The sequence below is a fragment of the Podarcis liolepis genome, assembly GCF_965112155.1.
Source record: "Podarcis liolepis genome assembly, chromosome: 9".
In the NCBI taxonomy this organism is placed as follows: domain Eukaryota; kingdom Metazoa; phylum Chordata; class Lepidosauria; order Squamata; family Lacertidae; genus Podarcis; species Podarcis liolepis.
Genome location: NC_139564.1, coordinates 51197179 through 51212715, shown reverse-complemented (window position 1 = coordinate 51212715; position 15537 = coordinate 51197179). Strand labels below are relative to the sequence as shown.

Here is a 15537-nt window from a genome sequence, read left to right as displayed (position 1 = left end):
GCGCGCACCCCGCAACACTCGAAGAGGCGGGGCACTGGGAGAGGGCGGGCCTTTCTGGGAGGCTCGAAGGCGGCGTTGCCAAGCAACGCGAAGCTGGCAGGAGGCGGGCGCTGAGAAGTGGGAGATAGAGTGTGAGTGAGCGCGCGCGGGAGGGCGCAGTTCGCCATGGGAACCGGTGGTCAATTCAGTGAGTCTCTCTCGCGCGCGGGGGAACCGAATCGGGCGGGTTCATTTTCCCTTTCCATGCACTTCTCTCTCTCCCGCCCCCACGCACACAACAAAGCGCCTGGTTTTGCCCCCTCGCAAATGTTACCTGGTACATAATTTTAAGTACTGGGTTTCGAACGCCACTTGAAGTCACACACGCATCACACCCCGCGGCTAAATCGTAGGTGCACGCAGTGGCGTAGCGTGCGTTGTCAGCACCCGGGGCAAGGCAAGTAATTTGCGCCCCCTAATCCGTGGATTTGCGCCCCTAACCCGTGGATTTGCGCCCCCTAACCCCCAGATGTTGCGCCCGGTGAGGCCGACCCCCCCTGCACCCCCCACGCTACGCCACTGGGTGCACGGGTTAATTTTGGTGGCGCTGGTGCACTCTACGCATGGTCAGAGGGCACACCGCAGTTTCGGCGACCACCCGAGCACCATCCCCTGGCACGGGAAGTGTTCTGAGCCCTAGAAGCTCCGGTTCTAATTAAGACACACCCGCCTTTCCCTTTTTCGCTCACCTGTTGGGGCAATTCCTCCGACGAGACGTGGGGAAGGAAAGGGACACCCTCGCTCTCCCACTTCCCAGATTTCCGAAGGAGGGGTGAGAGGCAGCCATGGTCACAGAATCGTCGTCATCATCATCATCATCACATCACTGACCACCATCATAATAAGCTGAGAGGGTCCATATAGTGATGAGGAAGTTCACTCAGGATCGGGGACCTTCTAAAACAGGGGATAAGTCACCAGTGCGCCTAGTTTTTTCTTCTTCTTCATGTCCTACATTTTTAAGAAAAGTCTACAAGATGACACCCCCCCCCCCCAAAAAAAAAGTTTGCTTTGTCGTATCCTATTTTGAGCCCTTGTTAGTAAACTAAGTTTTCAATTGCCTGGAAATGTGTATGTATGTAGCCAACAGCATATCTGCTTGTTTTCAAATGTTGGATTAGTGGTATGTGTAGGCATCAGGCATCTCTCTTTTTTTTGCCTCCTGTTTCAAATCAAGCCTCTCAACTGTTTGGAGCCTGGCCAAGATCAGGCAAAGTGTAGAAGGTGCCTTTCATAACAAGAGGCCTTTAAAAGTTTCTGGCACTGTGTGTTCCCATAAAGGTAAATGTGGGTAGTATTAAAAATCAGCATGAGATGTTCCTCTTAAGAAGAGAACCTTAAAAGATTAGATTGTAGCTTCTGAATCTCTTATTTTTGATGGCTGAATGAGGCGCAAGTAGTAATTATTCTGTGGTCCTCACAATCTCCCAAGCCTGGGCATTTACTTCTAATTTATTCATTTATTCCAGAAAGAAAGAGTTTGAAAGAAAGAAATGGAGCTGACCAGTGAGCCTTTGCCTCAAGAAAGTAGAAGCGAGACCATTCTCCAAACCATCTCAAAGCTCCAGATTTCTGAATCAGGAGCGTTCAAACCTGACCCAGGTAATTATTATTAATTAAATTTGTATACTGCCCTTGTTCTGTAGATCTCAGGGTGATTTACAGCATACAAATACACTACAAAAACACTGAATACATAATAAGAACAAGAACAAAACAAACCAGTAACACACATCCCAACCTCCCACAAACACATTTAAAAGGACCTAGGATGTTAGTCAACCAAAGTCCTGGTTGAAGAGGAACATTTTTTCACCTAGCACCTGAAGGTGTACAGTCATCCCTCAGGTTACAGACGCTTCAGGTTGCGTTTTTTTGGGTTATGGACCCACCGAAACCCAGAAGTACCGGAACAGGTTATTTCCGGGTTTCGGCGATCACGCTTTGTGCAGAAGCGCCAAATTGCAACCCGTGCGTGCGCGGATGCAGCGCTGCAGGTTGCGAACGCTGCAGGTTGCGAACGTGCCTCCCGCACGGATCACGTTCGCAACCCGAGCATCCACTGTATAATGAAGACTCTGGTGCCTAGGCTGTTCGATTTTTCATTCCATATCCCATGGATGGTATCATTAAAAAAAAATCTGTTCACAGTAGTTGGCTGGGGCTGATGAGAGTTGGAGTCTCACAACATCTGGAGAACACAGATTCCCATCTCTGCTGTGAAGTAACACTCCTGCGCACTGCAGCTTCTGAGCTGAATGGAAGCATATTTTTTAGTAGAGAGGTGATATTGCTGCTTCTTTACTTCATCCGTTGCGGTGTATAAGCAATGTATATAGCCACACACATCCTTTTTAGTTGCAGCCTCTAGCCCACACCCAGGGTGAGGATGAAGGAAGGGAAGAGATGGTGCTTGTGCGTTTGTGTGAATGGATATGTTTGTGTGTGAGAGAGGGGGGGTGGGAGCATGGACGAGAGCGAGTGTCCCACACCCACCCACTTCTTGCTTTGGTCCCACCTATTGCCACCAGTATTGCAGCCCTTAGCTCTGAAAAGGTTGTCTTCCTCTGGCTCATGGGATCTCCTACTACTTTCCTAAACACAGGGAAGAAAAGAACCGTTAACAGGAGCTTTGTTCCTTCATCTTAATTTTGCTTCAAGGTCAGATTTATTTTCCAGGAACATTTTGAAATCATTCAGGCACATTGAGACAAAGAGGGCAATCTGTGCATTGTGTGCATAGGCCTGCTTTCAGGATTGGGCCCCTCAGGTGCCAAGGAGTGTTGTAGATTTTTTTTAATAAAAAGAATACACACACAGTGAATGCTGGGTTTGTTCTGCAAGCATATTTCCTGGCAGATGGTGTGGTCAGCTTTGATATTCCTGTGGATATGGCTGTTGAAGGTAAGGGGGCTGAATTTTGGCTCTCCTCCCCAGTTTAATCAGGCACTGTAAAAATTGACTGTGCCATCTGTATACCTGGTACTCGTAGGCAGAAACTGTTGTGTACAGTGATCTTTGGATTGGGGCCACTTACTTTGGCTGCAAGCCTCAAGTTGTATTTCGCAGGATGCATGCAGACAATATCAAAAGAAGTCCGGAGACTGTTTAATGCAGCTTGTAGTGTAGCAAAACAAGAACTACGTCATCTCATAGGTGATGATAATGCAATGAATATTGTTTTAAAGTTTCAGGATCAAATACTATTTTTGTTTTTTGCTTTTTAAACAGAGATTTACAGTCACGAGTATCTGCTTTCAAGGGCTGAATTGCTACTGGAAAAGCGGATTAAAAATGGAGATCCTTTGGCCTCTTTTCTCAGAGGGCAGATGTATTTTGAAGAGGTGGGACTTTGCGCACACACCATATACATACATGAAGAAGTTTGAAATTGTGTTGAACAAGTATCAGTGTAGAAATGTGGGGTTAAGAATTCAGATGCCAATATGTTAGGAAAATTCACAACCATTTACCAAGTCAGATTGGTGTAATATGCTGAAACTGGCTCATTTTCTATCTGCTGTAAGGGGAGAAATTTTAAGGGGAAATTTAAGGGGAATCTTCCTGTCCTGCCAGGAAGATGCAGAATTTCAAGTTCTTTCATGCTTTTATATTGCTCAGGACTTATATTATTCTATTCAGGCTTTACATCTTTATTTTTATTTTACTTATTTCAATATGTGCTAAAATGGGGCCCAACAATATAACGGACAATCCAGTGATTTGCCAGAGAGATTCAGAATTTTATGTTGTTGTATATAGTTTTATTTGGGTATGGGTCAGTTTTATTTCTGTAAACTTAAGTCATTTTTATGCAATCTGTAGTTTGCTAACATTCATGCTTTGTGATGTCCAATGGCTAGTTACAAATGAAGAAATTGAAATCCATTTAGTACTCCAACCATTTGTCCAGTGATCCTTTGTGGCTCAGTGGGAACCCCGATATCAACTCAGGCTTGTCCAGTGACCTCAGTAAAGGAAACTGCTCTCTGTACACAGCCCATCACAAAAGCACACACAACGTTTTGGGTTCATGTGACTTGTTCTTTCCAGTGGTTTCTTCCCAAGAACCTCTCTTCTGTAGTGCTTGCATTTCTCTTTAGGGGAGCAAGCAGAGAACCTGGCCTGATTAGCAGGAGAACAAAAACAGCTAGTTCTTATTCCAAGGTCCTCTGCTGAAAGTGACACGCATCTCTCATGGCTTGGATCCAGGCATTCCGAGTGTTTTATTAAATAGTTTGCATAATTTCCGTATTCCAGGGTGTCTAGTGACAGTTTCCGGGTTGGATTTTATATTTTATTTACAATATTTTACATTAAAATGGCACAATTGTATCCCAAAGGCTTCAGTAGCTAGATTTAATCCTGAGTATTTGATCTCTCATCGTTTCTTGCACAGGGATGGTATGAAGAGGCACTGCAGCAGTTTGAACAAAACACAGATTTTCAGTCCATGTATCAACTAGGTGTAATGTACTATGATGGACTGGGGACCACACCAGATCCTGTAAGTTACAACCAGATTGGTCCCCCCCCCTTTGGTTATTCATTAGGTAACAACTTTTCTTACTTAATAGCATGAATTTCAAAGATGCAGATTAGTAAGCAACTGTCTGAAGCATAACATCATTGGGCAGAGCAAATCAGTGGAGCCAGAAAGCAGAGGATGCTTCTAGACTGTTAGCGTTTTCAGGTGGCAAATTCAGTCACTGATAAAGTCAGGTTGTGCAATCATAGTTTATTGGGGGGATCTTGTCCCCCCAACACCCAATTCTGAGAGTGCTGTGCTTTTTATTTATTAAATTTCTATACCATCCTTCATCTGAGAATCAGAGAACAACTTACAATATAAAAAACACAAAAATGCATACCATAGTAACAAACAAAAGCAATAACCCAGCCCCACACAATTTAAAAGGCCATAGATTGTTTCGCCAAAGGCCTGGGAACGAAGAGGAGGTCTATCCATGGAAAAGGTGGTCTAAAATATTCTATGGCCTCTGAGGGGCCCTACTGAGAATCATAGGAATGTGCCCTAAATATGGTAGGCAGAGCCCAATATTGTCACAGGGAGACTTTCCTGGTTTTTTTTGTTATGATCTTTTGGGTGCTAAGTAATATATATATATATATATATATATATATATATATATATATATATATCTGTACAAGCCTTTTTTAAAAATCAGGCTCTCAAAGTCAGATCTGTAATTTGCTGTACATTTGTGCTGCTGTCTTGGTTTTATCTTTTCCCCCACTCTACTGGTAAAAATAATTTTATCCAGCAACTAATTGTTTTTGACCTTTTAAAATACCGCATTGTCTTCTTTTTGTGAGCAGCCTGGAGAACATGTATCAGGTGGCCTACATAGATGCTGGATGGTATGCAATGCTGCTACAGTGGTACCTTGGTTCTCGAACTTAATCCATTCCGGGAGTCCGTTCAAAAATCAAGGTGCGGCTTCTCATTGGCTGTAGGAGCTTCCTGCAGTCAGGTGGAAGCTGCGTCGGACATTCGGCTTCCAAAAAACGTTCACAAAATGGAACACTTCCGGGTTTCAGGCATTCGGGAGCCAAAACGTATGAGTACCAAGGCGTTCGAGAACCAAGGTACCACTGTAGTCCTATCCCTGAGTGCTGCATTCATGCTAGAGCTAGAATGTATGCATATGTGAATTCTGATACAGTAGTACCTCGGGTTAAGTACTTAATTCGTTCCGGAGGCCAGTTCTTAACCTGAAACTGTTCTTAACCTGAAGCACCACTTTAGCTAATGGGGCCTCCCGCTGCTGCTGCGCCGCCGGAGCACGATTTCTGTTCTCATCCTGAAGCAAAGTTCTTAACCCGAGGTAATATTTCTGGGTTAGCAGAGTCTGTAACCTGAAGCGTATGTAACCCGAGGTACCACTGTACAAGGTTTTTTTAAAAAAATAAAAACGAAGAAATTTATATGTTGCCCAGTTAAGTTTTAAAAGCCAATTACTGTATTAAGTTTCTACAATTGCCCGTCAATCTTAATAATATGAAATATTTCCTAATGTCACTAGAGGGCAATATATTTGTTACATTGCGGGGCGGGGTGGGGGTCATTGTAATTTCCGAAGGAAATGCTGCACATGAAACCAAATGAAAGAAGCAAATAAAATTGTGAGAAATCAGGCACACTATGCATCTGGCTACAATTTACCAAACCCTTTATGTTTTACTCAAATTGGTACTTGTAAAACAAAACAAAACAAAACAAAAAACTACAGAGCATGCTCTAGCACATCCTGGGGAACTGGGCTGTTGGCAGCTATAGAGGGGCAGGATTTTCCAGATGTATTTCTGGGTTCCTGTAGAAGGTGAAAGTACTGTAAGACCAAGAGGGATTTCACGCAACTGCTTGCGGGAAAGGACGACGACAACGGTTTATCAGCAAACCACTACAGTGGTACCTCGCAAGACGAATGCCTCGCAAGACAAAAAACTCGCTAGACGAAAGGGTTTTTTGTTTTTTGAGCTGCTTCGCAAGACGATTTCCCCTATGGGCTTGCTTCGCAAGACGGAAACGTTGATTTCCAGAAACGCAAGACGGAAACCGTTAATACAGTTGTGACTTGACTTCGAGGAGCAACTCATAGAACGCGGTGTGGTAGCCTTTTTTGAGGTTTTTAAAGACTTTGGTGATTTTTGAAGCTTTTCCAAAACTTTCCCGACACCGTGCTTCGCAAGACGAAAAAAATCGCAAGATGACAAAACTCGCGGAATGAATTAATTTCGTCTGGCGAGGCACCACTGTACTCTGATTTGATGCCACAGAAGAGAGTCTCAGGAGTACCCCTGCCTTAACACAGGCATTCACCACCTAAAAAGAAATCACTATTTCTATACTGCAAGGGTCTCCCAGAGCAGTGCCCAACAAACCAGTAGAGCACAGTATTTCATCATGTATATGTTAGAAAAAATAAGCCATAAAACTATCTGAAATCAAACAGGCAGTAAAACCAATCTCTGGTCAGGTCCTAGCATGTTGGTGGCTATCTTTGGAGATAGATACGATCACTCAGGCAAACATGCATGTGTATCACATACTTTACTTGTGGATCCAATGAAATACGTGTAACCCAAGCTTCCATCCATGTAGATAACCCTGTTTCCAGCCAATCTGACTAGTTGCTGCGAGCCACACAATGATTGTGGCTCAAGCTTGCCAGAAAAGCCTCCCCCAACTGGAATACATATCTGCCTCCTTAGAATGGCAGAAGCATCATTTCCCAAAACTTTGCCTTGATCCTAATAGTCCTATGCTAAATTATTATTATTATTATTATTATTATTATTATTATTATTATTATTATTTATTGTTTCTACTCTGCCCATCTGGCTAGGTTTCCTGATACACAAACCTTTCTTCCCACAAACTTTTCCCCCTGGTGACAAACAATTACCCCCTTGGTAACTGCTACATTTAGTGGAATGTTAATGTTTTTGTTAAGTTTGCCAATATGCATATCATATGCTGTGTTTGGTAGAGTTTTGTTATGCTGTGTATTTTTGCTGTTTCTGTCACCTACAGCAAAAGGGAATTGAATATATGGAGAAGATTATCAACTCCAGTTCCCCTAAAGCAAGGCATTTGAAGTTTGCCGCTGCCTACAACCTTGGAAGAGCTTGCTATGAAGGATGTGGAATTGAGATTTCAGAGAAAGATGCTGAACGGTAACTTTCACGAGACACCTGTGCTACGTGGATGCACTTTTGAGAAAGGTCACATGTGTTAATGCCTCTTTCACACACACACACATCAGTCTTTGCCTTGTCACACCACATAGCTATATTACTGGTAGGAAATGTGCACAGCAGGAATCCTTTTCTCAGCACGGAGACGAGGAGCTCGGTCTGCCACTTTTTCCAGGTACCCACTTCATTGTAATTGCATCTGGACACTGCAATATAGCACAGCCCTAAAGCAGGAGTGGGGAACCTTTGTTGTTGTTTTTCACTTGTCAAAGCCAGCATTCACTTAGGAGTAATCTGACAGGTGTCATTGGTGGGCAGGGACGGAGCCTCTTTGTCCATGCATGCTATCACCTTTTAAAAGACATTTCATTCCCTTCTCCATCACCTCCACATAATGGGTTTGGCTGCCAGGAGATGGAGCAACAGATTAATTTTGCCAGAGGTCTGAGCAGATAACTTACAGAGGGCTTTTTAACTCTCCACCTTCCATTGCTTCATCTGTCTTGGGCGGGATCTAGACACATCAAAGAAGCATTTCAGTTTAAAGCATTGTAAATTTAAACAGGGAAAACAGGTAGAGAAAAACAGGACTCCACGTCGCCATCTGGTTTCACAATGTTATATGGCACATAAAGGTAAAGGGACCCCTGACCATTAGGTCCAATCGCGGACGACTCTGGGGTTGCGGTGCTCATCTCGCTTTATTGGCTGAGGGAGCCAGCGTGACTAAGCCGCTTCTGTAGAACCAGAGCAGTGCACGGAAATGGTGTTTACCTTCCTGCCAGAGTGGTAACTATTTATCTATTGTACTTTGATGTGCTTTCAAACTGCTAGGTTGGCAGGAGCAGGGACTAAGCAACGGGAGCTCACCCCGTCGCAGGGATTTGAACCGCCGACCTTCTGATCAGCAAGCCCTAGGCTGTGGTTTAACCCACAGCGCCATCCACGTCCTATATCACACATACAACACACATAAATCGCTTTTTCTTTACCAGTCTAGCTCTGTCCATTGCTTCTCCCTTTCCCTTTATTCTTCTGCCCACACCCATATAAATTCAGTCAGTGAGTCACGGGTTACCTATGCCTGTTTTAAGAGGAACAGGCCAACCATGCCACTCATGTTTTCCTATGTCTTCCAGTTTATGGTTTATTGCTGCAGACCACGGGAACCCAAAAGCAAGTGTAAAGGCTCAAACAGCCCTTGGGATGCTGTATTCAGCAAAGCATCGAAAGGATCTGAAAAAGGTATGTGTCCTGCTTTGGCTTACATCACAAAGCTTGATTCAGGTGTGCGGTCCAGTTAAATGAGGCGGCTGTGATTTCGATGTGGCAAGAATCAAGTGAGTAGTACAAAATACTTGTGCATCCACAACTGGTTTGCAATGAAACATTGCCAAGCATTTTAAGGTGTTTCTTAAGTACCTGGTGCCTTTTAACATGCAGCACTTTTTGCCAGGGGGGAGAAAGTTTTACAGCAGCACTGCCCCTAATCTGCTTGTAGCTGTAGGCAACTAGGCATGTGTAAGAGCTATTGCAGGGGTCAGCAAACTTTTTCAGCAGGGGACCAGTCCACTGTCCCTCAGACCTTGTGGGGTGTGTGTGTGTGTGTGTGTGTGTATAGGGGGGGATGAACGAATTCCTATGCTCCACAAATAACCCAGAGATGCATTTTAAATAAAAGGACACATTCTACTCATGTAAAAACATGCTGATTCCCAGACTGTCCGCGGGCCAGATTTAGAAGATGATTGGGCTGGATTTGGCCCCCGGGCCTTAGGTTGCCTACCCATGAGCTAGTGGCTCTTTGTGAAGCTACATCCCCATTTGCATCAAAAGATGATCCAGCCATTATGACACTGATGAGAACAGTATCCAGCTGCACATTGGCAGTGCATGTAGAAGCCTGGTTATACAGGCAAATCTTTCTTGCTTGAGAGAAAAAATACCTATTATATTTTCTCTATGTGAATAAGGTCTCCTCTCAAGCATGCTTGGTATATTAAACCATTTTAGAAGAGCTAGCTTCTACTAACTTTCAGAATAAACTAAGAGACACAGTAGCCTTTCACCTTATCTGAATTTAGGGTACCGGATACCCATATCACTTATGATCGTTGCCACTGCAAGAAGTGAAATGTGTGGTTCCCCCCCCCCCAAGCCATTTGCTTCCCTGAGTTTTCAAGCAAAACACACTTCCCCCATTTAAGCCAAACATTCTTGCCTTAGCTTTCAAATACCCAGGAGAAAGAAGGATCCAACTTGCACCAATATAAACTCAAATAATCCCCCTCCCCAAGAAATTGAGCCACAATTATGAGAATAGTTTAATGTACTGTTGTATACTACCCTGCAATCGGCAGATGAAGGGCAGTGTAGAAATAAAATGAAGATGATAGGAGCACTACAAAGAAAAAGAATGAAGTGGTACGTTGGCAAAAGCAAAATTCACTTTCGACCCTTTGACATTTGTGGCCAGGTTTGCGTAATGAAACACTAATGAGCTGCGTGGGTTGGCACATCAGACTTGGATCTCATGATAACAGCATTAGTCATTTGAAGGAAGGCTTGAACATCCTGGGGTAATTTAACAACCAGTCTTTTCTTAATGCCATGAGCTCAACATTTCAAAAAATAAGAAGGCATTAAATATCAGAGAAGTTCTGCATTTATAACTAAGCAAAACATCTGGCAGGCTGTAAATAGAAACATTGGCTTGCTCTTTTTAAAAGACTGCGTTCTAAGATTAAGTGCTCAAACACACTTCCACTTGTCCCACTGCTTTCCCCCAGGAAAACGTGCTGTTTACCGCTGAATCAGAACAAAACGTCAATTGGGTTTTCTGCAGATCAACATTTGTTCCGATTCAACAGCAAGTTTTCCTAGGGAAAGCAGCAGGGCAGACAAAGAACCTCTCGTACCAATGCCTATCAAGCATAGGGCAAGCAGAAATGTGGTGGACAAGCCCCAAGAGTCTATACTGCAGTTGGTAGCTGCCCATACCCTACATCAGAAGTGCTGGCGTGTTCACTACCATTTTCACTGCCATTTATGCATATGCCTAAATTGGGAATCGCCAACATTTTTGGGACCGTGAACAAGCAGGAGAAATTTACGGGCACCACATATAAACTCCGCAACCAAGGCCACACCACAACCTGCTCTATGGGCTGCAACAGAATGTTTCTTTCAAGCCTGATTTCAGCCAGGGCAGGAGACCCCGTAGGCGTCAGCAAAAGCCCCTGTGGGAACCACATTGGTACCCCCTAATCTATGTAATCCTGCCACCCTAGCAGTTCCTGCCAACCTAGCAGTTCGAAAGCACGTTAAAGTGCAAGTAGATAAATAGGTACCGCTCCGGCAGGAAGGTAAACGGCGTTTCCATGCGCTGCTCTGGTTTTGCCAGAAGCAGGTTAGTCATGCTGGCCACATGACCCGGAAAAACTGTCTGTAGACAAACGTCGGCTCCCTCGGCAAGATGGGAGCGCCACAACCTCAGTCGTTTGTGACTGGACTTAACTGTCAAGGGTCCTTTACCTTTACCTTTTTTAGGTTATATAATAAGAGAGCCCTCAAATCAGTTGGCTAAAGTGCCAATGACATGTAATTTAATGGCCGTTATGGTGATTACAAGTCTACATCTCTGCCTAGCCAGTGAGGCTGCTCGTAAGCATATTTTGTACAGTACCCATTCAACCATGTTGCCACTATATATGTTTCAAAACCCCATTCTTTCTCCTACAGGCCTTCTTTTGGCATTCAGAAGCTTGTGGGAATGGGAGCCTGGAATCACAGGGCATCCTTGGTCTTATGTATTTTTATGGGCATGGTGTACGTCCAAATTTAAAAGCTGCTCTGGAGTGCCTGACTGCAGCCTCAGATCGTGGGAATGTCTATGCTAAAGGTCACTTGGTGGAATATTACTACAAAAGGAAATTTTTTACAAAAGCAGCTGACTTTGCCAAAAGGTAAATTAATTCATTAGTAATTCAAGTGGAAGCTAACGATGAAAACAAAGGCATTATTAGATCAGTTCCTAAAGAACAGATACATAGAAATATCGTACCTTTTAATTTTTGTGTTGCTGATCTTAAAAAAACAAATCTGCTTGTTGCAACTAAATTTCCTCTCTGCTTGACTCTGCTTGCTTTCTCCAGCAAAAGGGAAAGACAGTGGGGAGGGGGGGGACAATCAGTTTTATGTTTTGCCCTTAATATCCACTAAATTCAGGATACTAGATTTTAAGTGGGAGGAACACATGTGTTTACCCAAGAAAGGCATAATTATCTAGTTCATATCTGGTAAGGCATGGTGGCAAGACAATTTTCTTCATGTCACTATTCAATAAAGAATTATTTTACTTTCCAGATCGCATGTTCAAGTGCTAAAGTAATCTTCTTCTAGCTCAAGGGTTTTTTCAGCAATACATCCAGCTTCAGTTTTAAAGCACTTGGATGTCATTTGAGAATGGAGAAATGATTCAGCACTCTCATTTTTGCCTTAATGGTTTTGTTAAATGATGTCCTAGAACTTTGGGAAATAGCTACCATTCCACTTGTTCCTACCTGGTTTGTGACAAGAATGATACACCTAACCTTTTGCCTAATGGTGCCTGTCTAAGCATGCGCACTCAGAAACAAGGCTCACTATGTTCAGTGGGGCTTACATCTAGGAAAGTGTATGTGGGTTTGCAGCCTATATCTGACATTTCTGGGAAGAGTCTCTGAAGACGAGGGAATGCAGTCACAGACAGAGCAGGAGTGGGTTAGTTCGGCACCACTTCATCAAGAGTTCTCAGATAGAGCAGCAGATTCAGAAGGCTTGCAGGCAGAGAGAAGGGAGGAGTAGATGACATTGAGGGGATTGCTATGCAACCAGGAGGGAGGCAGCATTTAGAGGACTCTTCTTTTTTTTGGGGGGGGGGAGTCCACCCACCTTCTCACCAAACCAGAAGAGCTGAAAGGGAAGTATAGACTCAGGGCGAAGACTCAGAGTGACCAACTCGTAGTTAAGAGTGGAAAGCTCAGAGCTGCTCTCTGGGTGTTAATTGTAAATAAACATACCGTAAACTGCCAGAGACTCGTTACTTCTTCTTTTTTAAAATATTTATTTTATTCAGGATTTTCTTGTTTTACAGAAGTGTAGTGCCTCGTTTTTTGTTTTTTTTCCATGTACTTCTTATCAGAGCTTGCTTGCCTGCCTGAGATCATTACAACAAGTCACTATACTACTGTGAAATCTTTGGGCCAAGCTCAACATTACATTATTCACATTGCCTGGCCTTGTACAAGTTGATTTCATTTTTTGTTTAACCCAGTAGGGGCTGTGTCCCTACTTGCTCTGCTTGCCATTCCTCCATGTTTACTCCAAAGTGGTTCCCCCTTCCCACCCCATGCAACTAAACTTGGTTTTCACCACCACAACTCCATTTCTGAAGCCACTTCTCTATTCCTTTCCGCAGCCCTGCTCTGCACCTGGTTTTGTCTTCACTGCCATGTCCATTTGAGGGCTCTGCGTTCTTTTTCTCTCACACAGGAGACGGCTGAAGAATGGAAGAGGGAGATGTTTGAGTACAATGAGAAGGGAGGGACCCTGAGAAGAGAAAACATGCTGGTGTTCTGGGAAGGGAGACCAGGGAGGAAGCCCCCAATTAGGATTGGTACCATAGTAGGGGGGAAGCCCTATTTCCTCCCAACCCCCAGCATGCTCTCAGTCCGGATCACCACCTTCCCATGTCAGTTATTTGTTTAACACACAGCCAGACAATTTGAACACCATCATGTCTGTAAGTTGCCTTTAGTCCTATCAGGGAAAAAGGCGGAGTATAAATAAATTAATAATAATAATAATAATAATATCTAGTCTGGCCCTTAATTCTCCCAACTTATAATGATTAGCTTGCTTTGCTATGAGATCACAACAAACTTCTAATCTTCCACCTCCTTCTGACAGCAGCAGCAATGCCAGCTTTTGCAGACCCTTCTCGTTCTAATGCTGTTTTGACCAAGAGCAAAAGGCTCTTAGTATTTAACATCCCCTCCATTTTTTCTGAAAACAGCAACAAAAGCCCTATCAACATGCTTTTCATGTTCAGGCAAATGAGAATGAGAAGACAAGATGTGTGGGGGTGGGGACTATGACACAAGCCTGTCTCTGTTGCTGTTTCACAAGGAATATGGCTTTAACAACCCTTTGCTTGTCTCTTGGTTCATTTGCAAAAAGTGGAGAAGGGCATGAGGATTTTAGCACAAAAATGCACCAATTATACAAGTTATTCCTGCTTCTTCCCTTAAACATCAACATGTAAGGACGCTGTCATGCTGAAGTTTGCGTGGCTGCTGGTAGGCCGCCACACCAACTCCGGTATTTAATAAATAAAAATAAAAACAAGTAAACAGGGCAAATGACAGGCAGGCAGGTGAGCAAACAAGCAGTGCAGTGGCAGGCAGCCCTGACAAATTTATTTAATGGCGGGGAGGGGGGGCATATCAGAGAGCTGTTTAGCAAGGCACTCTGAAGTACCTCCCTCCAGCTGTGTTAGCATTCCAGAAAACTGCTCTTTAAAGCACCTCCCCATTGCTTTAAAAGGGCCTAGCAGAAGGTGGGAGTAGAGAGGTGCTTTGTGCTAGCTGTGATTGCTGCGGAGGGATAGCAAAGGGGTGGGTGTAAAGTGAGAGGTTTGATCAGATGTGGAGGAAGAACAGTTGGCAAAGTCGTAATGGCGGCCCCCAAGTGTTCTGAGAATAACCAACCTTTTACCTTGTATTGTGAATCCAAACAGGACTGCAGAAAATGATGACGTTGAAAAGTTAGCAAAGGCAACAGACTGCATTCCTTTTTATATAAAGAGAGGGCTTGCTATGGCTTCCTTCTACCTGGCTAGATGTCTCCAGTTTGGCCTAGGAACACAACAAGATTTAGCAGCAGCTAAAAATTATTATTCTAAGGTAAGTTGCTTTAACTCTGTTAGTTCTTTGAGGCGACATTATTTGGATTTTCATTCAAAATACTTTTTTTAAAAAGTGTGTGTCCTTGTAGCTTTGTAATATAATACGATGAAGGTATAAAGTTCATTTGCAATTATGGTCGCTCTAATTCATCTTTGTGTTTATAGGCATGCAGGCTGGATCCCGATCTGGCTTCTGAACTTGAGCTACTGGCTAATCATGGGAGAATTTAGATCAACATTTTGATGAATCTGAGCAAGTTCCGGCAGTTTGTCTTTATAACGACAAATGTCAGTTGTCGTTCAGCTTTTGATAAATCATGGTTATTATTTCAAGCATTTTAGGTACATAATGTTCTGATTATCTTCATCTAAAAGTAAAGCATTGTATGAGTTACTTTCAGTGTTACGTAACCATCAAGTTTAGGTCAACGTGCATTAAGTTCAGAACTGTAGCTCTGTTACCTGGTATCAGGGTGGGGTGCAGGACCATCTCTCACCATTTCTGACAATTCGCCAGGCTGACTGGGGCTGATGGAATCCAACAACATTAGGAAGGCTGTCCAACCCTAGTTTACTTAATAAAAAGTGCATCGTTAAATGCATCTTTCATTGCCTACAAATACTTAAAAGTTTTCAAGGCCAGCTTATTAAATACCCCTCAGTTCTTAGATAATTTTTCTTATTTCAGTCATCAGTTGCACAGTGCAAAAGAATACTGGAATTAAACAACTGAACCATCCTTTACATATACTACTTTGTTGAAAAGTCCCATATCAGACCTTTCTAGTATTGCTGAAGAGTAGCACACCCTGTAGATGCTGAAGCTTTAT

At 43.4% G+C, this 15537-nt stretch overlaps 1 protein-coding gene and 1 long non-coding RNA gene across 5 annotated transcripts; one reads left to right on the top strand and one right to left on the bottom strand.

Annotated features, from left to right (window-relative positions):
• The first annotated feature begins 8 nt into the window (after positions 1 to 8).
• On the top strand, positions 9 to 15305 carry LRP2BP (LRP2 binding protein). 4 transcript variants are annotated; one of them, XM_083460093.1, is made up of 10 exons: positions 170 to 187; positions 1217 to 1320; positions 1509 to 1641; positions 3271 to 3383; positions 4439 to 4546; positions 7598 to 7740; positions 8901 to 9006; positions 11503 to 11726; positions 14540 to 14705; positions 14873 to 15305. In XM_083460093.1, exons 3-10 carry the CDS (start codon positions 1533 to 1535, stop codon positions 14936 to 14938), a joined length of 1035 nt encoding a protein of 344 aa, XP_083316219.1. In that variant the 5' UTR covers positions 170 to 187; positions 1217 to 1320; positions 1509 to 1532; the 3' UTR covers positions 14939 to 15305. The 4 variants fall into 4 exon arrangements, with proteins under 4 accessions (XP_083316218.1, XP_083316217.1, XP_083316219.1 ...); XM_083460092.1 differs by lacking the exons at positions 170 to 187; positions 1217 to 1320 and adding an exon at positions 9 to 131; XM_083460091.1 differs by lacking the exon at positions 1217 to 1320 and having other exon boundaries at positions 60 to 187.
• On the bottom strand, positions 7756 to 14606 carry LOC310686424. The gene is made up of 4 exons (XR_014515891.1): positions 14518 to 14606; positions 13233 to 13300; positions 11825 to 11905; positions 7756 to 8275 (listed from the first exon to the last, which is right to left on the bottom strand). It is a non-coding gene; the product is annotated as an uncharacterized lncRNA (long non-coding RNA).
• Positions 15306 to 15537: the final 232 nt, after the last annotated feature.